The sequence below is a fragment of the Ceratotherium simum genome, chromosome 15, assembly GCF_057802395.1.
Source record: "Ceratotherium simum simum isolate JZ-2026a chromosome 15, ASM5780239v1, whole genome shotgun sequence".
Taxonomy (NCBI): domain Eukaryota; kingdom Metazoa; phylum Chordata; class Mammalia; order Perissodactyla; family Rhinocerotidae; genus Ceratotherium; species Ceratotherium simum.
The window spans coordinates 33,330,984-33,357,159 of record NC_141914.1 but is presented as its reverse complement, the minus strand read 5'-3'; the positions used below and the strand labels follow the sequence as shown (position 1 = coordinate 33,357,159).

Below are 26,176 nucleotides of genomic sequence, written 5' to 3'. Positions count from 1 at the left end.
TGGACTGTTTTGTATATTAAATTTAATTGTAACCACTCATTTACATGTTGTCTCTGGCTGCTTTTGGTACCACCACGGCAGAGGTGAATAGTCCCCACAAAGACCATATGGCCTGCAAAGCCAAACATATTTGCTATCTGGCCCTTAATAGAAAAAGTTTGCTGACCGCTTCCCTAAAGGATTAAGATTTGATACCATCAAGGAGCTTCCAAAGAACATGCCACAGTTATCAAAACAATTCAAAGAGTAGTTACATATTAGGTCATAGCTGCATCACTAGAATCCATATGTAGGTTACTCAAAATCATTACTTTGGAGTGGGTACTGTTTATTTAGAATCATGCATTTTCATATATCTGTCTTATTTTGTTTCTCATTGATTTGCAGAGCAAAGTATAATAACTCAAATATTAATATAATATGTGAAGGGTAGAGCTATATTTAGAATACGTGTCTCATCTCCCGGTTCAGCACTTTTCTTAAGAAGTTATTTATTTAATTGAATAATCTATTCCTAGGCTATTATGTAATATTTCTGCACCTCAGTTTTCTCTTATGCAGTAAAAAGATAATGATACCATCTACATCTATAAAAATAAGGCTAAATGAATGTCAAGTGCTTAAAACAAAGCGTGGCACACAGTAATTATCCATTACAGTTTAATTATCATTAGTGTCAGTATTATTACTATGTATCTAGAACTGTATTATACTAGAAATATGCATGTCTTTTCTTTTATTTGTGATATTATTATTTCCCAATCCATCCTATTTTAATGGTTAAATGATGATTTAGTCATTATCACTTTTAATGTTGTAACAGAAATTATTAAATGAAAAATTTCATGGAGTTAGAGTCTTTTGCAGTTAGGAAGTTTAGGATGACAAAAGCTAAGTCTGAGGGACTTGATAAAACAGACTTAACATTGGTAAAGTGTACTTGCCCCAGTACATCCCTTCATTGTGGATACTTGAGCTGAGAGTCCATTTCCCAGGTGAACTGCCTCTAGTGTATTCAATACAAAGTCAATGGTAACTTAGCTATCGTTCTGCCTGGAGTGGTCAACCAGACTGACTCCACACAATTATTAGCTCAAATATATTTTCACCACTGCCATTATCAATACTGTGCTTCAGGCAACAGAATGTTGACAATTGTTGTCTGTGGTAAGAAAGTTTTATTGTTATTTTCTGACTACAAACTTGGCCTTTGCTCTTAAATTTGTTCTGAAAACCACAAGTAATTCATTTGACAAACCTAACTAAGCCCATGTGCTCGAGAGCTTTTGTAAAATCAAACATATATCAGTTTTCAATTTTTTTCAAAGCCTGTTTACCCACAATATCGTGTGATTGGGAGGGAAGCAAGCATTATTTTTACTTTTTAACAAATTAAGAACCTGAGAGACCTCAGTTAAAAATGTCTGCAAAAATCCAATGGTTTTGACAGAACCGTTGGTGACGGTATTAGAGTTTGTTGTTTCATTTTGTAAAACCGATAAAATCAACTGCTGAGTTTTTATGGCCAGAGTTCAGATTTCCCACATCATTAAGAATCACTCCAATGGACTTGGCTTAGTTTAACACGCCCTTTCTACCTCTCTCTGCTCGTTTCCCTTCTCTATCTCATCCCTTTCTCTTATATGGGAGTGGCTGAGAATGCCTGAATTTGAGTCACACTTCTACCATCTACTGTGTTGCTTAATCTCTAAGTGCCTGTCTCCCCTCATCTTTAGAGTGTTCAAAAGGACAGTGAACCCCACGTAGAGTTGTAGGGAAGAATCAATGAGATATGATATGTTAAGCGTTAGCACAGAGCGTGGCACATGGTAAATGCTCAATACACGTGAGCCGTTACTATTATCATGCCCTTCCAGGAAAGTGTGTGAATGGAATACTCTCTCTTTCCTTACCTAAAATGAGTCACAGAATATTTACATGTAGAACATAAAGTATAGGGAAACGACACTTCAAAAAACATCCTGAAATAAGATCGGATCCTGGGAGACATGAAGGGAGAAAAGAGCAGAGAATGTAAGGGCCTTCTTCTTGTCTGTCTCTCTGCAGTCCTCCTTCCCTCCCCAACTCAGAGCCCTCACATTTAATCATTGCTAGAAGACCAGTATTTCTATTTGCCCTGAAATAAGCAAAAGGGAAGATTATCTCTGAAACTGCAGACGAAATGGGGTTAGGAAGATTGGATAGTTGAAAGGCAGCATTATCGGGAAGATTGGCCCGAGGAGAAGCTAAGACAAGATGAGTGTCCCCAGGAGGGGTGTCTCCACGGGCTCTTACCTCGCTGTCTCCTCAGGAAAGGGAAAGGACCTTCTTGCTGTCTGGTCAGGGCTGACGGGGCCCAGCTCAGATCCACATGAGATAGGAAAGGATTAGATGTAGATTTTATGAAATTTATTATTTTTTGTTAAAAAATATGGACAGACAATGGTGGGGATCCCCTTCTTATCCTTTCAAATTCTCTCTTTCCTAATGAACACTAGATTGTTTTTCAGCCTCAAGTCCTTTGTCCTCGTCTCACCTCCCAGACCCCCAACGTCTTTCTCTTTTTTATCTTTAAATGTCTTACTTCCTCATCAACAAGGGCTTTTACTCAGCTTCACAACCTTATTTTCAATGAAAACTTATTTTCAGTGAATTAAAAAAACTTTTATTTAAAATAAATTTTAAAACTCCTTTGTCATTACGTATCTTTTCAAATACAAATTTAAAAACTAAACAAAACAAGTAACCTAAGAAACTCAAAACTTTTTCTTTTTCATCTTCTTTTTTTTTTTTTATTTTGTGAGGAAGACCAGCCCTGAGATAACATCCAATGCCAATCCTCCTCTTTTTTGCTGAAGAGGATTGGTCCTGGGCTAACATCGTGCCCATCTTCCTCTACTTTATATGCAACGCTGCCACAGCACGGCTTGACAAGTGGTGCGTCGTTGCTCGCCCTGGATCCGAACCGGCGAACGCCGGGCTGCCTAAGCGGAGCGCGTGCACTGAACTGCTGTGCATCTTTTTCCTCCTTTTTAAATCACTTGTATTTTCTACCTATTCGTGCTGTCTTATAGTTCTTGGTCTTATAAAGTGAGAGCACTGATTCCGATTTGGGATACAGATGATTACAAAGAATTTTAATGATTTTCTCTTCATCTTTCCCCACTTTTACTAAAAAATTGCATACATTCCTTTAAAAAAAAAAAATCACTTTCTGTGGCCCAGTGTGTGTTCTCACTCTCTATTTACACATTTAAGGGGAAAATACTGGTTGCAAATCTCCAGTGTTTTCCATTGAATTATCAGATAGCAGGGTTTCCAAAAGCATCACTAAAAGAGATAAGATAGTGAGATAAGAAAACATTGAAACAAGAAATCATTTTTACCCCTAACACAGGTGCTGAAAAAAACCCACCCGAATTAGGCTAGAATTGTTAGGCTCTGATGGTTGAAAGAAGAAAGTGAGAAGGTCTGAGAGACTGTTTTGTGCATGATCTCATTCAAGAAGACGCATGGGCTTTGAACGGGGTCCTTTCTGTTATAGCAGGGATGGTAAAGAAATCTGAGTCCAGAAAACGAGTTGGGGATGGGGGCAGAATAATAATGGAAGAAGGGACTATCTAGGAGACCCTGGGGCTGGATACAGGAAGAGGAGGTGCGTCTGAAGCAAAACAAAATAACATGATTTTAAGACTTGTATAAAATAAATACATTTTAATTTCAGTCCTTGAATTATCTCCAACTTCAAATAGTGAGTTCCTTCTCCTCTCGCTCTTCATCCTTCCCCTTCTCCTCCACCTTCCTGATTTTCTTCTGGTCTTCCTCCTCTTCCTCATTCTGTAACAATATCTCCCCTTCTTCCTTACCCTCCACAGGGGTATCAAGGGGATTAATTCTCCCTTTTTGGTGCATAAAGAGCTTCATCATAACATGTTATAGATCTGGAAATGCAGATGCTATGTAAAGGGAATGAAAACTGAGAAATCTGAGTGCCGTATCAGCAGATAACTGTGAAAAGGCATGGTTATTGGCCCAGGAGATGCTCTTGGGGCCTGGGTGTGTGGCTGAGATGCCCAAGGAACTTTCCTAGACCGAAGTCTCATCACACATGGGGATGGGCTGGGCTGGCAAGGCCTTCCTTAAATATCTTTTATAAGGATCCTAAGCCAGGTATTTTTCTTTCTCTCTTTAATATTTCTAGTCAAGATAACTGGCAACCTGAGCCATGTAACATTGTTAGGAATTGCTAGTGAGAGAAATTTCCTATTTTATATATTTTAACATCAGTAAAGTTCAGGTCACTCTAGCTCCGATAATCAGTCAAAACTCTCCTCTCAGCTCTTCTCAGTTGAGGGCAGCTTCCAGGAGATCCTGAGAGTCAAATCTTTGACCCATAGGTCAGAAGAGCAGAGCTATTTCAACTAATATATTCAACAAATAGTGGTAATAACGTGAAATAAGTTCTGAATAAATAAAATGAAGGTCTAGGAGGAACCCAAGGTTAATATATCAAATCTAGTGTCTCCATTAAAATATTTTAAATGAACCGTTTCCTACATTCTGTATTCAGGAAGCAAAGTCCTATCTTCCCCTTTGTGCTCAAAGGGTGGTAGGGAGTCCAGAAATTCTATTTCATATTCTAATATGTCACTGGTGTCTTTCAAGTGAGCTCTCATTTTCCTCTTGCCTTTCTGAACAGCGGATGTGAGGAAGACTCAGAAGTGCAACCTGATAATCTGCAGTGTGGGCAAATGAATCTGGCAGTATCTGGACTCAACTCCAAGCTGTAAGTACAAACTTTGTGGGGGCTGTGGAGGTAGGAGCTGTGGTTTGGGCCAATATCTCCCTCTACAGCCATAAAAACATCCTATCCTGTAGTGTTTCCCTCACTTCTCTTTGGGAGAGCAGCTCCTTTTAAGGAAATTTTAGGTAGGAAGAATCACGCGTCTGGAGAAGTGAAAGTGTAATGAGGATCCAGTGGGGAAAGGAAACCCAGTGTGGGTCTGGGTTTCTGACTGCCTTAAAATATTGACTCCTGGAATTTACTTTCAAAAATTGCTAGTTCCTAAATTAATCTTTTGTATTTTGTTTTAGAAAGGAGAAAGAGGAATGTCAAGAAGCACAGCTCGGGCCCACATCCACATCAAAGACTTTGGGAATGCCTGTTCACTGCCTGTCCAGCCACCCTGAGCATGCCTGGGACAGCATGGGAGATGGGTGATGGATGGGATAATCTAATACCTAACCAGTGTAGACAAGGGAAAATATAAAAGGGAAGGGGTAACTGAGGCTGTGCCCTCTAAGATGCAAATCAAAGTGAACTTCATAATACAACTTATAGCTGGAGGAGAGTTTGAATGTTTCTTGAGCAAAATAAGATCCAGAGCAATACCAATGGGATAAGAGAGGAAAGGATAGAACGAGGAAGGGAATGAGGATTTGGAGAGAAATTCCTACCATTGAGGAATCACCCAATGGAAATATCTGGAGATTCGGGATATAAAACTGTGCTTAGTGTCCAGAGATAAGGTGGCTGAGCTATGGTGTCCTGTTCAAATTTTCATTGGCTCCCTATCCTCAATTCTGGACAATTTGAAGTCTATTAGCTGACCTGCAACAAAGACCTCTGTGATATATTTATCCAGTAAAGTGAGAATGTAGATTACATCCTCTAAGAGAAGTAATAGCTCCTTTTCTGAGTTGGTATTTAGGAATTAGAGACAATATTCGAGAAGCCCCTGACCTAGTGCCTAGAACTTGGTGGATGTGAAATAAATTGTGACTATATTATTTTTTTGAAAAACAATTTCTTCCCAAGTATTGTCTTTTCCTGTCCATAACAACTACAAGGTAATACAGAGAATGTGATTCTAATGCCCTGCTCTCAGTGCTATTACATGCAGATTATTGAAGTACTGTATCAGCCTTGACCTCTTCTCTCACACATACCTGTTCAGGCAAGCTCAGGCAAATTCAAAAGCATGTTTGTAAACCACCATCCAGGAAATATAAAAATATCAGATAAATGGGAATATAACCATGGCACATAAACTGCCTTAAAAATTATAACAGTATAACTGGGTAGCTTACCTACTTAAAAACAGAACATCTTTAAAATTCAAGGTAGACTGGTAAAAGAGATTTCCTCAGAGTGAGAGAAAGACTAAGAAGATCAGTGTGGATCCTCCTCTTTAGAAACTCAAGTCAAGTTGGAAGAAACATAATTGCATTTATTTATTAAATACTTCTAGTTAAAGAAAGAAAAATAGACACATGTGACCATGTTGACCTCTTTGACTAATATACTTTGTTATAAGGTCCATACTCAGTGGAAAGTGTTTTTGATTTTAGGAGAAAGTACTGCTTTCATTGGAGGCTTTAACTGTCCTTGCCCAAATAACCATTTCTCAAACTGACAATGCGTTTTCCTTGTTAAATAATGACTTTAAAAAAAGCCAATAGTGAATATAATCACTGAACCTTAGAGTACTGAGTTTTGATAATAAAAGATTTTAGTTTATTTTTACCTCACTTTTTACTTAGCTGTTAGTTTTTCTAGGACATGCCCTGCTCCATCTATCAAAAATCTTATGGCGGCCCAAGTTTCTGCAGGGCAGCTCTTCATCTCTGCCAAGCACTCTTGAGGCAACTGTGGTGTGCAATGCAGTACCTTAGGGGGAAAGTCTCATAACAGACAACGCTTAACAATGAGGAAATAAACTATCAATTGTCACCTCCCAGAAATCAGTAAGTGGTCATTTTTCTGCTCACAGCTAAGGCTGGCAATTACAAGTATCTCTAAGACCTCTATTTCCTCCGTTTCTTACCTGGTAACGTAGACTGGAAAATAATAGGAAGAGTATGGTTTTGGGGGTGGAAGTTGGGAGCAGGAAGGATCAGGATGCTGCCAGTGTGTCTGAGAAGAAGGGACTTGAGTGTTGACACTTGCCTGCCCAATTCCAAGTATTTCAGGCCCTGCATTGGCATCAAACAACCTGGAAAGTGTGGTTCAACGTTACTGCAGACAAGTGAGGCACAGAGAGCTTAGTAAATGAGACTGTGAATACAGGGTAGGATAGACTGATATCAAAAACACAGAGATGCTCTTCTGTACCTTAAACCCTACCACTCACTTGGAGTGACCAGCCCTGTAAGTCTCTTCCCTTCTACTTGTTGACTGAGCAACATGTTTAGGCTCTGTTCCCATATTCAACTATGAGTCATTTCCCTCAGACACATTTTTTTCTTTCGAGGTCTCCTTCTTCTGAAGATTTCTCGCTTAGATTCTCTCCCCAATGAATGCCTTTGAGTCTCCAATAAACCATGTCTTGTTGTATGTTCACAGATCTGCTTTTCAGAGGTTAGCTGTTCAGTTCACCGCAAAACCATGAGGTTTCAAAGAGGAAGTCCAAAAGTGTGCAGATAGCTTACCATAGACAGGGTCCAAGTCTCCAACAGCAAAAACAGTCATGGTGCGTCTTGGGGAACCCATCTGGGGTCTCCTCAGCCAGCACTGGAGGCAGAAAAACACTGCTCCACAGAGAAGAGCCACCAGGAAAATCAGCAGCGAGAGCCTGATTTCAGAAGAAGCAGAGGAACGGTGAGGTGGAGCATGCAGGGAAGTTAAGAGCTTCTCTTGCTTCCTGGAGGAGGGGCAAGAACTCAGAGGGATGGGATGCAAGCAATCTGGGAGGCTGAGTTCCTTAAGCCATCTCTCCACCACCACTCGTACATTTTCACTGAACCTAGAATGTTCACTGAGCTCAGAGTGCATCGATTTTGCCAGGTGATCATAATCGTTTCTCTTTGGAAAGTGGAAAGTTGATTTAAAAAGCAGTCATTGTTCCTTAATTCTTCAGCCATTATTCCCTTCGTTCAGCCATCCATCCATTCATTCAACTAGTATTTAAGCAACTACACAGATTTGAGATGTTGCGGTTAGTCGTTCAAAGGTTGACAAGATGTGGTCTGTATCTTTGAGAAGCTAATCATCTAACTGAAAAAAATGGTAGTGTTTGGAAAATGTTACTTTGGAAAACACAGAAGTTAGGATTTAGGAGGTTATAACAAGTCTGTTAAAATTCTGAAGGACTAGCTCATAAAAGAGGTAGCAGTCGTAATTTGAATGGCTTTAAGGCCAGAACTAAAATCAGCAGAGGAGTCATTTCAGGCGATTTCAAGAGAAAGCACAATTATTTTACCTTTAAAGATCTCCAACTCGGGAATAAACTATTATTCTTATAAATAGTAAGTTCCTTGTAATAGGAAGTGTTTAAGTAAACACTGGCCAACAACCTGAAAGTGATGTTTCTACATATATTGATTCACATTACTCCTAAAATGTTTTTAAGCTATATGATTTCATGTGCTCCCATTTATTTAGGAAAAGGAGTGTGTACATACCACAAAATATTTTTTGAAACAAATTGAGGATGTCCTTACCAGATATACCAGCCATTTGGGTATTGATCTTGATAGTTTACATACCTGGTGATAAAGGAAGACTTGTTAGTGCTAGACCCCTAGATGGCCAAAGCCCATTCTTTTGGATGATAATATTTGTTCTGACCACACCTGTTTCCCCAACACTCACCTGCGCACTGCTCCCCCCCAACACAATAAAGCAAATATTCACCGTATGTCCACTTCATTCAAGGCACTGAGAATATAGGTAAACGTGAAACTGTCAGATACATAAACAGATAATTGCACCGTAATAGATTTAGTTCTAGAGTTACAAATACTGGTGTACATTGAGAAAGTAGTGATGAACTTTTCGGGGCTAACGTCTCATAGGTATTAGGTACAAGGCAGAGAACCATTCCCCCCTTCTCTTTATTCAGAGGTCTTGAATTCTTTAAAATGTAAATTCTCCAGGGAAGGTTTATAATCTCTATTAACGTTTAATATCTTGGTAGGGAATAGCAGGCTTGCCACCCTGGTTAGACAAAGAAGGTAGGATAAAAGGAAAATGAATGGGTGTGGCCACACCTACCATTTGCCAAGGAGTTACAAGTTGATCTCTTCAGTCAGAATGGTCAAACCATTTGTGTGTCCAGGCACAACTCAGTCATTCGTGAGATAAGTTTTAAGAGATCACACAAAAACAGAGTTCACAGTGTGATTTTCAGGACGTTTAGCTCCCCAGATGTAGACACTTATGTGCTATTCATTCCAGAGTCCTTCATTATGCCAGACATGGTGCACTGAATGTATGTTTGCTGAGGAACTTTTTCTAGACCTCGGTATATGGGCCACTTTTAAAGTATTCTGGGATTAAAGAGTGGAAAGCTGTTCATCACAGCCCGATAAGCTTCTGAGATGGAGCTATATTTAATCATGTCTTCTTCAGCCGTTGCTAAAATAACACTCAATACTTTTCAGCTTGAAAGCATTCATAAATGTCAGCTAATTTATTGCTCCCAGCATCTCTAAGGAGGCAGTGTGTCATGTTTATCATTGTACTAGTCAGAAATGACTTTTTAACATATGTAAGTGTCAACTTTAAAATTTTACCCCCAAAATTTAAGACAAAAATCAATCACTGAGACAACTAGTTTTGGGGGTTTTTTTGTGTGTGTGTGTTTCTTTTTTTTTTTTTTTGGTGCATGTAGAGGGTTTAGCAAAGTATAGAGGTATAAGTGGCTAGGAAAAAATGGCAGCTGGGGGCTGTCCCGGTGGCATGGTTAAGTTCGCACTCTCTGCTTCAGTGGCCTGGGGTTTGCGGGTTTGGATCTCAGGCACAGACCTATGCACAGCTGATCAAGCCACGCTGTGGCGGTGTCCCACATAAAGGAGAGGAAGATGGGGACAGATGTTAGTCCAGGGTCAATCTTCCTCACCAAAAAAAAAAAAAAAAAAAAAGAAAAACTGGCAGTTGAAGTAGGATTTTAAAAAGCACCCTGAGGGGCTGGCCCGGTGGTGCAAGTGGTTAAGTGCGCGTGCTCCGCTGCAGCTGCCTGAGGTTCGCTAGTTCAGATCCCAGGCGCGCACCAACGCACCGCTTGTCAGGCCGTGCTGTGGCGGCGTCCCATATAGAGTGGAGGAAGATGGGCATGGGTGTTAGCCCAGGGCCAGTCTTCCTCAGCAAAAAAAGAGGAAGATTGGCAGATGTTAGCACAGGGCTAATCTCCTCACTAAATAAATAAATAAATAAATAAATAAATAAAATAAAATGAAAAAATAAAAAGCACCCTGAGGCCAGGCCTGGGGCCTAGTGGTTCAAGTTCTGTGTGCTCCACTTCAGTGGCCAGGGTTCTCAGGTTTGGATCCCGGGCACTTACCTATAGTACTTGTCAACCACGCTATGGCAGCAACCCACATACAAAATAGAGGAAGATTGGCATAGATGTTAGCACAGGGCTAATCTTCCTCAAGCCAAAAAAAAAAAAGGCATCCTAAGACAAATGATCATCAATAAAGGATTTTAAAACTACTTTGAGGGTATTATGCTAAGTGACATAAGCCAGACAGAGAAAGACAAACACTGTATGATTTCACTCATATGTGGAAGACAAACAAACACACAGGTAAGGAGAACAAATTAGTGGTTACCAGAGGGGAAGTGGGTTGGGGGAGGGTGAAAGGGATGAAGTGGCACATATGTATGTTGACGGATAAAAACTAGATTATTGGTGGTGAACATGATGTAATCTATACTGAAAATGATATATAATAATGTACACTTAAAATTTACACAATTTTATAAGCCAATATGACCTCAATAAAATAATTTTTTAAAAAATTAATGGTACTTCCTTACAAAGGAATATTATCCAGTCATCAAAAAGGATGTAGATGTCTATTTATAATTAAAAACTTATTAAGTAAAAAGATATAGAAGGCTCAGTTCTACTTGTGTATTTTCTTTTACACAAATACAATGATTTCACCAAAATAGCCATTATATAGTTATATATACATATATACCAAACTACTAACAATGCTTACTTCTCTTGAAGACAGTATGAGGAACGTTATCTTTTTAATATTTCTATATTGTTTTAATTTTTATAATGTACACACCACTTTTGTAGTCCTAAAAATTTTAAATATTATATGAAAATATAAAAATCTTAAAAATGTAGCATCCCACTTTAGAGATGGGTGCAGGGAAATTCTCTAAGTGTCCTGGTCCAGAGAAAGAGCAGAAGGTTCCTGTTTTTGAATCTTGAAATCTAAGCTCATGACCAGGAGTGTTTCATCTCCCTCCATGTATAAATCTCTGCTTCTATTCTTTACATTTAAAAATAGACTTATACTTATTATAATGTCAATTCTAAATGCTATTTTTTGAGCCCCTCAATATTTTTTGCAGTTGTAACAATTATCCATACTGACTTATTTCGCTTTTTCTTTTTGACACTGTGCACCCACTGGTGGAGGTTCTGCTACACAATAAAATGGCCAGCAAGCAGTTAGCTGGAGAAAGGCAAAGTGATCTTGCAAATTCAGAATTGCAGGCAACTTTGGGATCATTTACCTCATCCTTAGGATTTTAGACACTGTACAACTGAGACCCAGAGTGAGAAGGGAAGTGGGGAGGTCACTAGCTGGCTGAAGAAATTAAACTAGAACACAGGCCTTCTGACTCCATGTTCTTCCTCCCTCTACCATTATTTCTATGTCTTTCTCAAGTTCCATTTTGAAACAGAAATTTTTTAATTCTTTAAAAAACAGTATCTGAACTATAGCAATATTGTAGTTATTCAAATTTTAGATGCAAGCTCTTCAGCATAGGAAAAGTTATATTTTTGAAAATCAAGTTATTACTCAGAGATATGGATATATATAGTTGGTCGAATTAGGATGATGATGCTGAAATGAAAAAACATCAGGGAAAAGTGAGAACTATGATGTCTAAGGAAAACATTTCCAATAATCAGAGTTCTCTAGAAGCTGTGGTTGAAGGAGATCATTTCTGTACCTACCAGAACAACTATTGCCCTACTTTACTTGGATGTGAGATGAGATCTGCTCTACAGGGATGGTTAGATTAGCTGATCTTTATTCTTCTCAGGGCTGAGAATCTGTGGACGTAAGATTTACTGCAAATTCATTAATTTGATAAATTCAAGAAGAAAATTGCAGGGCCGGCCTCGTGGCTTAGCAGTTAAGTGTGGGCGCTCCGCTACTGGCGGCCCGGGTTTGGATCCCGGGCGTGCACTGACGCACCGCTTCTCCGGCCATGCTGAGGCCTCGTCCCACATGCAGCAACTAGAAGGATGTGCAACTATGACATACAACTATCTACTGGGGCTTTGAGGGAAAAAAAAAAGAAGAAGAAGAAAATTGCAGAGTTGCTCCATTGGCTCCTCTTCTAGAATCAGTCAAAATTTCCTGTGCCAGGCATTCTTCTAAACCAATTGTATAACTTCACGTGAATTAACTCACTTTCACACTTATAATGCTATAAGGTAGGGTCACTATTATAATACTCATTTTCAACTGAGAAAATTCAGGCATAAAGAGGTTAAGTAACTTGCCCAAGATAACGTAGCTGGAAGTGGCAGGGGCAGGCTTTAAACTCAAATGGTCTGGCTGTGGAGGCCGTGGCTCTTACCACCAAGCAACACTGCAACTGGGAATAGTAGAGGCCAGCTCCAGCCCCGTTTGCTGTGTGGAGTACTGCCTGAATGCATTCAATATCCTGTGTTCCAAAATGCTTTAAGGAACTATTAAAAATACAAAAAAAAAATTTAGAAATGAGAGCATGGAGAGTATCAGACAGAGAATAAGCCAAGAGTGAGATCAGTTTGTAAACTGAATGTAGTAAATCCCATACATAAAATTGGAACTGAATTCCAGATCTGGCTTAAGCTCTCTAGCAGTCAGTAGGATGAGAGAGAGAGTTGGTTGTATAGTGTTCTCTAAAATTAACAAAAATACGCAGTGTTACTCACTCACCAGTTGCACAACTACTCCTGGTATAGAAACCAGAAAAAATTCAAACTGTGGGGCTTTATAAAGAGGACACTGTCAGCAATGGGAACTTTTTTTCATTGTAGTCTAAGAATAAAGGCCGTAACAAATTTCATGGATCTTTTTCTTTTTTTTATCATTCCTTAACAGGCCAAAGTGCAATTCAGCTACAATAATTTGAGGGAGAGATGGGCCCAAATCATATCACCCAGAGACTGGTGGCCTGATGTAATTACTCTGGAGTAAATTGTATAATACCTGGAAGAATGGATGGACTATATAGCCATCAGGTATTTCACCACGTGATTTCACTTAAACATTGGATATACAATATGGCTTTGTAGTTAAAATTCTGAGCTCAGGAGTCAGTCTTAGGTCCAAATCCAAGCTCTGCCTTTTACTTGCTTACTCTTGAGCAAAACACTTAACTTCCCCAAACCCGGTAAGATGACATCATATCATTAGAAATATATTAATGTGATTAATTTACAAAATCCTATATATGTATGATCATATTTATGTTTTATAAATTACCCTATTTATGTACATACATGCATGTCAGTGTACTTGATTATTTCTGGAGAGAGAAAGGATTCAAGATGTAATTATGAGGAGGCTCTGTCATGTTTTATTTCATATACTAAATTACTTATAGTATTTAAATTTTATACAAAGACAGCATAGCAATGAATTGTTCATACTAAAAATGCTGTTATCAAAATAAATTGAGTAGGTTAGATCAGAAAAAAATAGTCTGGCATTTGAAAACAAATTTAAATAGAACTAATAATAGATCCCACAAACACCTTGCTGTGGTGGCAGAAGACGAGATATTGTGTCTCTCTCCAATACATTTACTTACCTCACACCACCTCCCTACAAAATCAGCCACTTTCTTCCCTTCTCTATCTTTATTTTCTGCTAATTTGTACTTTATTTGAGGTAGTTTCTTGTTTTCATTCAAAAACAATGGTATTAAATAAAGATAAACATAACAGATACTTACATGCAAAATGATGTAGCCACAAAAATTCTTACTTAAATACTGGTTGAAGTCCTGTAATTAATTTGTTACTATCTCTCTTTGAGTCTCAATTGCTTCACTTGAAAAGGAGACCAGTTGCCTCAGTGACTCTAAAGCCAGCTTATAAAGTTCCTCAATACCATATTTTTCTGTCATGTTGATTGGAGAGTTAGACTCAACCTTTGTGATCCTTCCCAATTATGAATCTCTTTATTCTATTATTCTGGGTCAATGGTAGAAGATGAAGGGGCAAGATGAGGGAGCCATCAGATCCAAAGTTAGGTAAGCCCACCAATAATCAAAAACTTCATTATGTCACAAACACCAGAAGACAGAGAAAAAAACAAGTCCAAAATTAATTCAAAGGAACAGCAATGGAGGGCCATTGCAAAGCTGAAAGAGTAGCACAGAGTTAATAAGCAGATTATCAATAATGAGATGATCCACCAGAAACAGGTGAATGATTCCAGGGCCAAGAAAAGCATGCCACCTAGCATGGCCTCTTAATCTGAAGGCAGTGCCCAGAGACCCTGGCCTTGAAGGTAATAGGCAATGATAATTAAAAACAGCTAGCTGGCAGTGAGGGCTGCACCCAGGAGAAGACAGTGCTTGGCAGAAGTGTTTTTCTGACACTTGCATTAAGTCACACTGCATTACAATTATCATTAATCATCAGCAGCCTTATTAATGGCACCTTCTCCCCATCTCCCCAGTAGAAATCTGGGAACCATTAAGTCTACAGCACAAAAAGTGAAAAAATTGAGTCAATTATTCACCTAATTTATATCAAAATCACTCTGAAATATACACATAAACAGGTCAAAATTTTTGTTAGTTTGCTGATATTTGAAACTGAATTATCCAGAAAACTGCTTCCCATCATCACTGTGACTCATGGGTGTGGATGCGAGCATAGATGACATCACGATTCTTTCATGCACTAAAAGAATGCAGTGAGCAAAAATACCTAGAAATCAACTAGGCCCCTTATTTATTTAACAAAGCTGATCATAATGAAAGTGCATCTTTTCTGCTTTTAGAAAAATTCAGCCATTTGTATTTAAAAACAATTTACTTTTGTTTTTCTTGCATGATTATAATGATCATTTGAAACTCATTTGGGACCTCTCAAATGACTTGAGCCTTTTTTATCCTTTGAATTTTGAAAATGCTAAATAAAAACTTGGAGCCTCTTGCAATTTACTTACATTTCATTTTCTTCACATGGAATGTCCGAGAGCACCAACTGAAACACATGTTAAGAACAATAAAATCCAAACGTCTCATCCGTCTAATCCTTTAATACAAACAGTGCCTAGAGACAATGTGGGTTTATATCATTTCGTTTGTTTTTTTAATTAAAAGCTCCATAGCAGAGTCTATTGTTGGTTCACAGAATTTTAATTGAATAAAAATCTCTGGGTAGATTCTGCATCTCAGTAATTAGAGGAGATATATGTTATGAGCCAGATTCCTATCCTACACACCACCATAGATGGATATGAAACGCTTTTTGTTTTTTCTATAGGCAGATTTTGCTTGCTCTAAAGAGCTTTTGCGCACCTTGCCTTTTTTCTTTGTTTTCACATTTTAGCTAGAGGAAGACCGTTCACTATTTGTATTATTTTCACGCAAAGGAATCAAGTTCCTGACATGAAAACAGAAGTCCATTCTATTAGCATTAATGGATGTTAAATATATGCATGAAGGAGTGACTTTAACCAGCTCTAAGGCTAAGGTTGATTTAAGATCACATGACATCCCTGTTGAGATTTACATTTCTCTCTTTATCAAGAAAGAGAGAAAAAGTAATAACCTTGATTGCTTTGTTTTGAAAGACTGAAACTATAAGCATTCTAACACAATTATCTTAGTTCGCTGTGTTGAACCTTATAGGTTACAATAACTCATATCATGGAGAAAAGAAAATACTCTTATCTAGTTGATTTGTTTGTTTGTATGTTTGTTTTTTCCTTGAACTGAGACTCCTTCCATGTACAATGAGAAAATCGTTAAATGTGGTTTACATGTAGCCCTAAAAATTGGGTTGATGAGGTCAGTGAAGTATTTATTTTCCTGGACCATGACATACAAATCTGAACACAAGTAAGAAATCACAAAATTTAAAACGATAGACTTGTAAATTTTGTGTGAGATACGTCTTTTTTTCCTTAATCCCAAACTCATCTTCTTCAGCACCTTATATTTACTCCACCAAGTTTATCTGGGCAAAGAGATTTGTGGCGTTGCAGATGGAGTCATGAATTGGCCATCAGCGAGTGTGGTAATGAACAATTTATAAGCACAGAAAATGAGTTGCACTCTCTTTTGCTAGAATGCTGCAAATGGATTTGCATACTAACTGAGAGAAAAATGAACATTCAAATTTTGTCCATAAACAAGTTTATTTATGAGTAGACGAAATCATTTGGGGTCCAGCCTAACAGGTAAACAAATAAAGCCGTCATTTCACCTTCAAGTCACTTCCTAGTTTTCTCCTGCGTTGTATCCTAGTGAGGAGTACACAGTACTACATTATTGCCACCTCACTGTCAATGCGTTAGTTGTCAGATTGCAGGGTTATCATGAAATGGAGAGCGACGTCTTAATATATTTCAGACCTAAATCTTTCAGATACATTGCATTCGAGTGACACAGATACAGAGATGCAAGTATTAGTCAGAATGAGATGCTAGAACAGAGGAACCAAAATGAATTCTAAGATGGTGCTTTCTACATTGTTCAGCATTGAAAAACCATCAAGCCTCAAGTATGTTCGCAGACAACACTAAACATGTCTTAAATTAATCCTGCCATACCATTTTGCTATGTCAATGGCATTTTTGATTCAAAAAAAACTTGACAGCATAGCCAAGTTAAGCAAAGATTAAATTGCATGCATTACTTCAATAGCAGTAGAACTAAATAAAGAAGAAATAAGACTAATGTTATGGACCATTTTTTTCTGTATCTTTAACCAATAAATATAACTCATAAGATGCTAGTAACACTTTCTTAAAGGAAATTTTTTAAATCTAGGAGTAATTAAGTTACCCAAAGAATAAATCTATAACAAATCAGGTCTTAGAGTACCTATGAAAATCATTTTCCAGAAAGAGAGATGCTTACCTGGAATAGGGGCAAACACAAGGTTCCTGTTTTTGAGATCACTGAAGTGAAACTAAAATGTCTCGACATATTTAAAAAACAAGCTGCTCGAGGAGAGTGGTTTGCCGTCTGTGTTTACCTCGCTCTTTCTCAGAATCTGTTAGCTTCTCTATAAATTGTGCTTCCTACCAGAGCACTCATTAATGCTGGCTCCTGGTGACTGGTAGAGTGCAGCTAGGGGTAGGAATGTTGGGTACAGACTCACAGGTACTGAGAGTCCAAGGAATTTCAGTTTAAGGTCACAACCTTGGTACTGTTTGTCAAGCCCTTGAAAGCAAGTGTTATACAGGCTGACCTGCAAAACTAGCTGGCTGCTTAATAACTTAATGACATTCAAGTGCATGTTTTATTCCAGGGTATTTCTGGGTTTTTTATAGAATCTCATATTTGGAACCTTTATTTAGTTTTCTTTCCTTTGTTGGTCGTCTTTGCTCTTTTCCTGCACATCATTTTCAGTCCCAGGTCTAACCCAACCTTGGGCATAAAGCTTTCCCTGTCTCATAGGGATTGCACCCTATTTTTAAACAGGGTATATTTCAATGTTTATTTTAATGAAATAACTCCAACACAGCTGCCAACAAATAAGTTTGTAAAATTATCTACTGAAATTCTGAAAAAGTACAATAAAAAAGCAGCAAACTACTATATATTTAGACTTATTATAAAAGTATAAAAATTTACAAAAATTGGTACTGATGCACATAAACAATAAGATAAATGTAACAGAATAGAAAGTTCAGAAATAGATTAAAATAAACATAGAGATTTATTTTAGCTGCCATTTTAAACCAATGGGGAATAGATATTATTCAGAGAATGATGAAAAACTGAGTGGTTAGGTGGAAAGAATGTAACAAATGATTTTTAAGGTGCTTAACCACATTCATAATTAGATAAATATAACTTACAATTATAATCAGATTGGTAAGTTAAAAAAATCAATAGTATAGTAAGGAGAGACAGATATGGGGAGACAAATCCTCACATATACGGTTGGGAAAACGACAGCCTCTTTGGAAGACAATTACACAAAATGCATCAACCTGAAAACTGAGTATACCCTTTGGCCAAGAATTCTTTTTCTAGGAATGTATCCTACAGATACTATGACACATGGCACAAATAATTACATGCAATGATGTTCACCGATGCATTGTTGGTAATAACAAAATATTGGAAACAGCAAATATCCATCAAAATGTGACTGGTTAAATACAAAATGATTATATCCACTCAACAGAATACTAGGCAGCTTTTTAAAAAGTGGAGGCAGATCACAGATGCTGGTACGGAAAGGCCTCTAAGAGTGATCATTAAGTAAAATGAACAAATTGTGGAACACTGTGTCCATCATGCTACCTTTTATGCAATAAATAGGAAAATATAGCTATAATGTTTCTCTCTCTATAAACCCTACACATATACACTCATATATGCATAGAATGTCCCTTCTTTCTGTTAACTATTAACTATTGGCAGTAATTGTCTCTATAAAAGGGAAATGAGAGTTTGAGGAAACAAGAGTAGGAGGGAAATTTACTTTTTACTGTTAGTTTCTTGTATTTTTGATTTTTAAAAAATTCTCTATATGTCATCTAATCATTTTATATATACGTTTCTTTTTTTTTTTTTTTTTTGTGAGGAAGATCATCCCTGAGCTAACATCCATGCTAATCCTCTTCTTTTTGCTGAGGAAGACCAGCTCTGAGCTAACATCTATTGCCAATCCTCCTCCTTTTTTTTTCCCCCAAAGCCCCAGTAGATAGTTGCACGTCATAGTTGCACATTCTTCTAGTTGCTGTGTGTGGGAAGCGGCCTCAGCACAGCCGGAGAAGCGGTGCTTCGGGGCGCGCCCGGGATCTGAACTTGGGCTGTCAGTAGCGGAACGCGCGCAGTTAACCGCTAAGCCACAGGGCCGGCCCTATACATACATTTCTAAAGGCCAGTTTCGAAGCCAATCATCTAGAATTCAGAACAAGCATGTTGTAGTTCAAGCCCCAGTATAGTTCACCAAATCCAATTCAAATGATAATACATGAATTCATTTATGATCACATACATAGATTGCATTAGAAACAAACCAGCCGTGTTAATTATCTAAACTACTGTTGTGAATTGGCCATTAAGGTGTATGGATTAGTTGAGCTGCATCTGGACGAGCGAAGCAGTCTGTGTGGTGGCCTCGGTCTGTTTAGTATGCAGCCACAGACACACAGCCGTGAATTTCAAAGCAGAGGAAGGGCTTGGTGCCAAGGCCAATAGGAGATAAGTGAACCAAGCCTACGGTATTATTTGTCCCTAAGACACCCTCCATTTTGAGTGTCTCTGAAGCCTGTAATTAAACAGAATGAAAAATAGGCTTTGCACTGGTGAACTTATTTATTAGGCGGTCAGAAGCCTGACTTCCGTCAGTGAAGTCAAGGATCTTAAGAATTCCTGGGAAGGGACGGGAAGGCCAGATGACTAGAAAAGGGATGAAATGAAAACAAGGGCAGGATGTTTGGTTTAGCTTTGAAAACTGAAACTATGACCAACCAGATACATAGATTAAACAATTGTTCTGGAAAAAATGCATGATCCTGTAGCAGATGGCTGACTCGGAGTATGGTAGCTGAGGGGAGGTGGAGTTTATAGTCACAATAATACTGCAAACGCAGTATTACAGTTGGTGCTAAAATAAAAATTCATATTCATCACTGCCTTTCTCTTCCCAGATTGCTATTTATCTGTTTACTTCTGTGACTTTCTCATACCACTTCCAAGGCCAGCATGGTAGATTCTGCCTGAGACAATGGTTTCCCTAATGCATTCCCTTCCAGCATCGTGATGGTTTGGTGGTCTTGGAAAAAGAAGTCTGCCCATGAATGTCCTTTTATCTGTATAACTTTTTAAGCTTTTTATTTTGAGATAATTGTAGATTCACATGCAGTTTTAAGAAGTAAAACAGAGGTCTCATATACTCTTTACCCAGTTTTCCCCAGTGGTAACATCTTGCCTAACTCATGTACAATATCACAACCAGGAAATTGACACTGATACAATCAACCACCTCCGTGATTTTTGTAATTTATGCTTTATCATTCGTGATTAATCCAATATCTTTGTCCAACTGCATGCTTATGCGCATGAATTTATGGTAGTGAGTTACCATCCCTGGGAAGTCAAGCTGAAGATGGATGACTGCTGTTCATAACAATATGATCTCTTATGTTGCTAAGATTCTATGAACTTCTTATGTTTGAATATAAGGGTGGAAGGAAGCAAGACTCTTGGAAAGAATCAGGAGGAAGAAGAAAGAGGATGTGTACTGCGATGATATATAAGATTACACTAACAAGACTTACTGAGTACCTTGGATATTTGACCCTATAATATTCATCTTTGTAACAAGAGAATGGGCAGATATATGTTCAATGGTACAGTGCTGGTCATTTACCCACTCTTTCTTCTGTGCTAGCAGGAAGTAAATCCTGCAGGAAAGGATGCACATGAGGGGATATGAAACTTTTCTCTGGATTCAGAGCCTGGCAGAAGTCCAAATTCCCTGAAGCTCTAAAGTCATATTGATATTTGTCCTTAAAGGTCATGGCATACAGCTGTTCAAAAAAGTCTAAGGACCAAAAATCAAGGGATTAAGAAAGAATAAATAGAAGGTACAAATAAAAATGGGCAATGCATAAAGGAAGATCCAATAAACAAGATTTTTCAGGCACTCTTTTTGTAGAAATTAAAGGAGGAGGGTAAGGTTCTAGGTGTCAATAGGCCTGAGCTGAAGTCACCACTTTGTCACTAACCAGAAGTGTGACAATGAAACATTTATATTCTCTAGAAACTGTATTTCTTATGAAACAATGATAATAATATTGACTTATCTCCTCACACAATTTTTTTAAAAGATCGACTTGAAAATACCATCATGATATCAGACAAGGCACAGATATAAGGAATTGATTACTGGCGTATAATAAAACAAAATAAAGAATTCCAACATCAGTTCAATTCCTGGAAACTGGGAGCCAGGGTTATGTAAGGAGGATTTTAAATGAGGCAGAGTGTCTAGTTGTCCAGTTTTATCATTTGCTTCTTCTCCCCAATGAGAAGAACTATTGATCACATTGCTAAACCAATGGTCAATTTTCAGTCTTCATCTTACTTGACCTAATTGGCAGCATTTGACATAGGTAATCAGTTCTTCTTCCTTTAAACACTTTCTTCACCTGGCTTCCAGAACAATACATTTCCTGATTTGTCTCCCACTTTATTGACTGATGCTCTCAATCTCCTTTGCTGATTTTCCCTTACCTCCTCAAACTTGATATGTTAAAGGTGTCCTAAGGCTGCCTCAAATTTCTTTCTTTTCTATATACATTCACTCTTTCAGGAATCTCATTTAGTCTCATAGATTATCATCTATAAACTGACAAGTCCACAATTCATATCTCTGATCCAGATCACTTCCCTGAAATTGTATAACCAACTGCCAACTCCATATCACCATTTGGATGTCTACTAGGCTTCTATAAATAAACTTGCCCCAAATTTAGCTTCTGATTTTCCTCATCTCCCCTCTACCCTTTTATTCCCACAAACCTTCCCTATACCAGTAGATTACAACTCTTTCCTTTTGGTTGTTCAGGCTTGAAAAGACTTATAAACATTTTTGGGTTCTCTCTTTAATATACTATCTCCAATCAATCAGCAAATCCTATAGTCTCTACTTTCAAGATATATACAGATCACCCCATCCCCCTTTTCATTACTTCCACCACAACTTTTCACCTGAATTACTCACCAATCACCATCATCTGTCACCTGAATTATTTCAATAGCTTCCTGGCAGGTCCTTCTGTTTTTACACTTGCCTGCTCACAATCGACTCTCAATATAGCAACCACAGCGATGCTCTTAACTGTAAGTTAGATCCTGTCACTCCTCTGCACAAAACTCTCAAGTGGCTTTGATTTCCCTCAAAGTGAAAAAAAGACGTCTTTGTAATGGCTTACGAAGCCTAACAAAGTTTGTTCTCTCTTCCCTTTCTGGCCTCATATTCTACTGGTCTCCTCTTGACTCACTGTTCCCAGCACAGGGACCCCTTGCTTTTTCTCGAACTTCCCAGGTATTCTCCTGCCTCAGGGCCTTGGCAATTGCTCTTCCCTCAGGCTGCAAGGCACCTCCCTCATTTATCCACAGGGCTTACTCCCTCACCTCCTCCAAGCTCTGCTCAAATGCCACGTTCTCAGTGAGGCTTTTCTTGTTCACTCTACCTGATTTTACAACAACCTCCTCCCCGGCCAACACTCTACCCTCTTTATTGGTGTTTTCCAAAGAATTTTGGGAAATGCCTATTTGTCATACTACATTTACGACATTTATTTATTGTTTTTCTCCCTCTTCTGGAATGAAAAGGTCATGAGGAAAGAAAGTTTTACCTATTTTGTTCACTGGGTAGTTCCTGGAGGTACAACAGTGCCTTTCACATACTAAGTGCTCAATAAATATTTGTTGAAGAGATAAACTAAATGACTGATTAATGAGTGAATTAGATGGCTTAGAGACTGGTTAAAGAATATTACAAACAGCTGGTTGACTAGAGAACAAGCTGCTTGTGGGAGTAGGGGACCAGGCTTGTGCAAGCAGGAGACCAGACATTCTTCTGGAATGTGAAGGCATCTTCCAGATTGTATGAGAAGAGGAAAAAACAAGCACAAATTTTAGGCTACTTTTGCTGGAATTTTATGAACCAAGCTAGTGTCACACGAATATAAGAAGAGGTCAACCAGGAAAATAATTCAGAGGGAAGAAGGGAATCAGGATTGCTAGAAAGGCACAGTAGTTGGATGAATCTAAGATCAGCTTGGAAAGATAGTGTCCCTACAGCTTTTTGAATGGAAAAACTTGACATTGGTTTGTTCTACATTCATTACTAGATTGTACCAGCAACTAAGAGGCCATGTCTGAAATGGACCATTAAATGTAGTCCTTTGCAGGTTTAACACAAATTATACCACTCTGAAAAGTGCTTTGACATAACTTGGAGTTAAACATTTGCTTTAAGTGCCACTGTTTAAGGTAATAATTTACAAACCATGATTAGGTTAGATGTGAATAACAGTAAGAGTTGTTTTGTTAACTGGCAACATTATTGAATTCCTGAAAATTACAAATTCTGGTTTTAAAAACCATTGGATAAACATGCAGTTGCTAAATAGCTGAGTTTACTGCTCTGTTAAATGTAACGTGACAGACATTAAATTCTACTTCTTAGTTCCTTTCACAAATTTCAGTGTAATTTTTTTCCTTGTCAAATATTAAAAGTTTAGAAAGTTTGGAAGTCTCACTTCCAAATTTGATTTTACAAAGCATTACTCAAACCATTGTGAATACATAAGACATAACTATTCTTAGTTTTCCTTTCATATCTCACATTACTTCCCTCCCTACCTCATTTTGGGGTGCCTGGTTTTCTCCCTTTTCTCATAAAGATTAGAGTCAGTGTTTCTTTAAAAAGAATAATCAAAAAATCCTTTTGAATGGTTCATTGTTTTAAATCCAGAAGAGATAATGGGAGAATTCAGAATTTATCAATTTTGCTAGCTTTGTTGTTATGAAAGTTATTAAAAGACAAATGTGTCTTGCTAGTCCCATCTATCCATGTGCAAATGGATTCAATTTGGTTTGTAGAAAGAACACATGCTCCAAGAAGCTTATTTTATTTCCATACCCTGCACTGACCAAAATAGCCATGACTTTCCGATCCAAGGAGATTATACTGACTGTAGCTACTAATTACTAAGTCTCTGTCATTGAAGTAATTTACAAACATTGATTCACTTAAGCCTTACTATATTTTCACATAAAGTCATTCCACTTTACAGGTGGAAATTGTAAAGCTATGGAACTTATATAACTTGCCAAGGTTCACACAGCTAGGAAGTAACAGAGGTAGAATTAGAAACAGATGACTGTGACCTCCAGCAGTATGCATACACCAAATGCTCTTCTTCTCTCTTTAATTTCCACGTATTGCCTTCTTGATGCAGGGTACAGAGTCATCATTCTTTTATTGAAGAATACAAGTAATGGTTACTCAAATAAGATTTGCTTCCTCAGACCTTTGTTAGTACCCAATGTATGCCAGATATTGGGGTAAAGAGATGAAATCTCAACTCTGTTCCTCATCTCTAACACAGGCTGACTGGACTAGGTTTTCTCTGATAACTGTATAAAGAAAATGCAATTGGAATTTACAGAGATTGAAATTAATTTTGCATTGGAAAGAGCTGAAAACAATGATGACTGTCTACCCAAAATCTACTCCTCCCTTCTTATAACACTGGTTATATTGCAATATTTATTCTTCTCTCATTCCCATGAATGGCTCCACCATTTGTGGTGTCCATTCATTCATCTTGTTAATAGTTTACGGATGCTTTGTGACCCAGTTATAAACAACGAAACATGAGAGAAAATACACTGTGGGGGACATGGATTATAGGAAACATTTCTCCACACTTATGAGATATTAACCAGAGAATGGTAACATCTTTCTGACTTTCAATGTTTTGTGTTTAAAATGTTATATCTTCTTCATAGCAGGTTTCATGGAGGAGATGATATTGGAGGTGGATCCAAGATGCAATGTGAAGGATGCATAAAGGTAAATTGAAGTGCAAGGATATCTCAGGTGGAAATAACAGAGTGAGCAAAGGTATAGAGTCAATATTGTGTAAGATCCAGTTGGAGAATGGCAATGAGTGACTCCAATGTGGCTAGAACCAGGGATGTAGAGCCAGATCATGGAAGCCTTAAATATCAGAATAAAGAGACTGGACAATTCTTTCTCTTGAGGAAATAAAACTGCTTAGAAGATTTTTAAGCAAGATGACACCATGATTAACATCTCATCTAGAGATGACTCTGGCTGGAGCAAACGTCAAGTGAAGTGTTTGCAGTTAATAACATCTGGATCCAGAAAATGGCTGTGTGTACTTCAGCATATTATTAATAATTAATCCTGTCTTTACTTAGTTTCTATTCAGATGTTAGATATGCTAATAACTAATCAGATTCCTAACAGAATGATGAAAATAATTTAGACTATATATGTAGCAAAATGTCAAAGAAGCAAAATATTCATTTTCCTATCACATAATTTTGCCAGAAATTCTCTTGAATGAGGAATATGGAAGAAAAGAAAGATTGACTACTGCATGCCCTAGGGAACAATTTATGCTCCATGGAGCTTGCGTTCTACTGTGACTGAGGAAAGAAGCACTTTGTCTTTATAATTTAGACTATAATTTGGGTTGTGATAGGGTGACGCTAAGTGGCTGAAAAGGGAAAGTCTTAGTCAATAGAAATCAAAATAAGAACAAAAAATTGCACTTGTGGTGACTTTTATGACTCCCAGGCAACAACATGAGGAAATTATACTCATAGTAACTTGGAACACTTTAAAAAATCAACAATTAGCAATTTCTTTCCTTCTGAGTGGCTTAAGATCCTTATAAATGGATGATGAAAGCCAATACAGATTGAATCATATAAGCAGAATTGGTAAATAAGATCTTTTCCTTTTAAATTACAAAAATGGTATTCTGCTATTGTATTTCCTGACTCAAAGCTATATTTATTAAGTGACGTTTTTTCCTTTTTTGGTATTACCAGTAATAGTAATAATAATAATAATAAAATAATAACTTTGCTTTTCAGTTTATAAAACTTACAATGGATTTTCAATGCAATATCTCTGAGTTAATTTACTGAAGTAAATAAATATATACATAATAACTGAGATATTGCTTTTGGACCCCTTCAAAAATTTCTGCTTGAAGGTAGAAGGAAACGATTTGTGTTGTTATTTTCCTTAGTGCTTTTAGAACTAATTTTTAAAAAACAACTATATTTTTATTCATTGAAAATCAAAAGGATTTCCTAGCCCAGTATTCATTCATTCCTTATTTATTCATTCATTTTTTTATTCAGTAAATATTAGATTGAACCATACAAAATTGTCATTTTTTATTGATTAAAAATGACTAAATATTGCCAGTTACCTATTAC

At 37.6% G+C, this 26,176-nt stretch overlaps 1 protein-coding gene across 14 annotated transcripts in view; it reads right to left on the bottom strand.

Moving 5' to 3' along the window:
• Positions 1–26,176, bottom strand: part of TMEM207 (transmembrane protein 207) — a 44,214-nt gene that overhangs the window by 6,565 nt on the left and 11,473 nt on the right. Inside the window, exons 2-7 of one of the 14 annotated variants that reach the window (XM_087439848.1) lie at positions 15,154–15,191; positions 13,928–14,250; positions 8,594–8,659; positions 8,443–8,487; positions 7,432–7,996; positions 6,828–6,995 (exon numbers count right to left, since the gene is read on the bottom strand). The exons of 1 other annotated variant lie outside the window; for it this stretch is intronic. In XM_087439848.1, coding sequence (XP_087295974.1) covers positions 6,828–6,995; positions 7,432–7,774 — 511 coding nt within the window. In that variant the 5' untranslated portion in view covers positions 7,775–7,996; positions 8,443–8,487; positions 8,594–8,659; positions 13,928–14,250; positions 15,154–15,191. 12 more of the 14 variants (XM_087439851.1, XM_087439859.1, XM_087439847.1 and 9 more) reach the window with 12 other exon arrangements.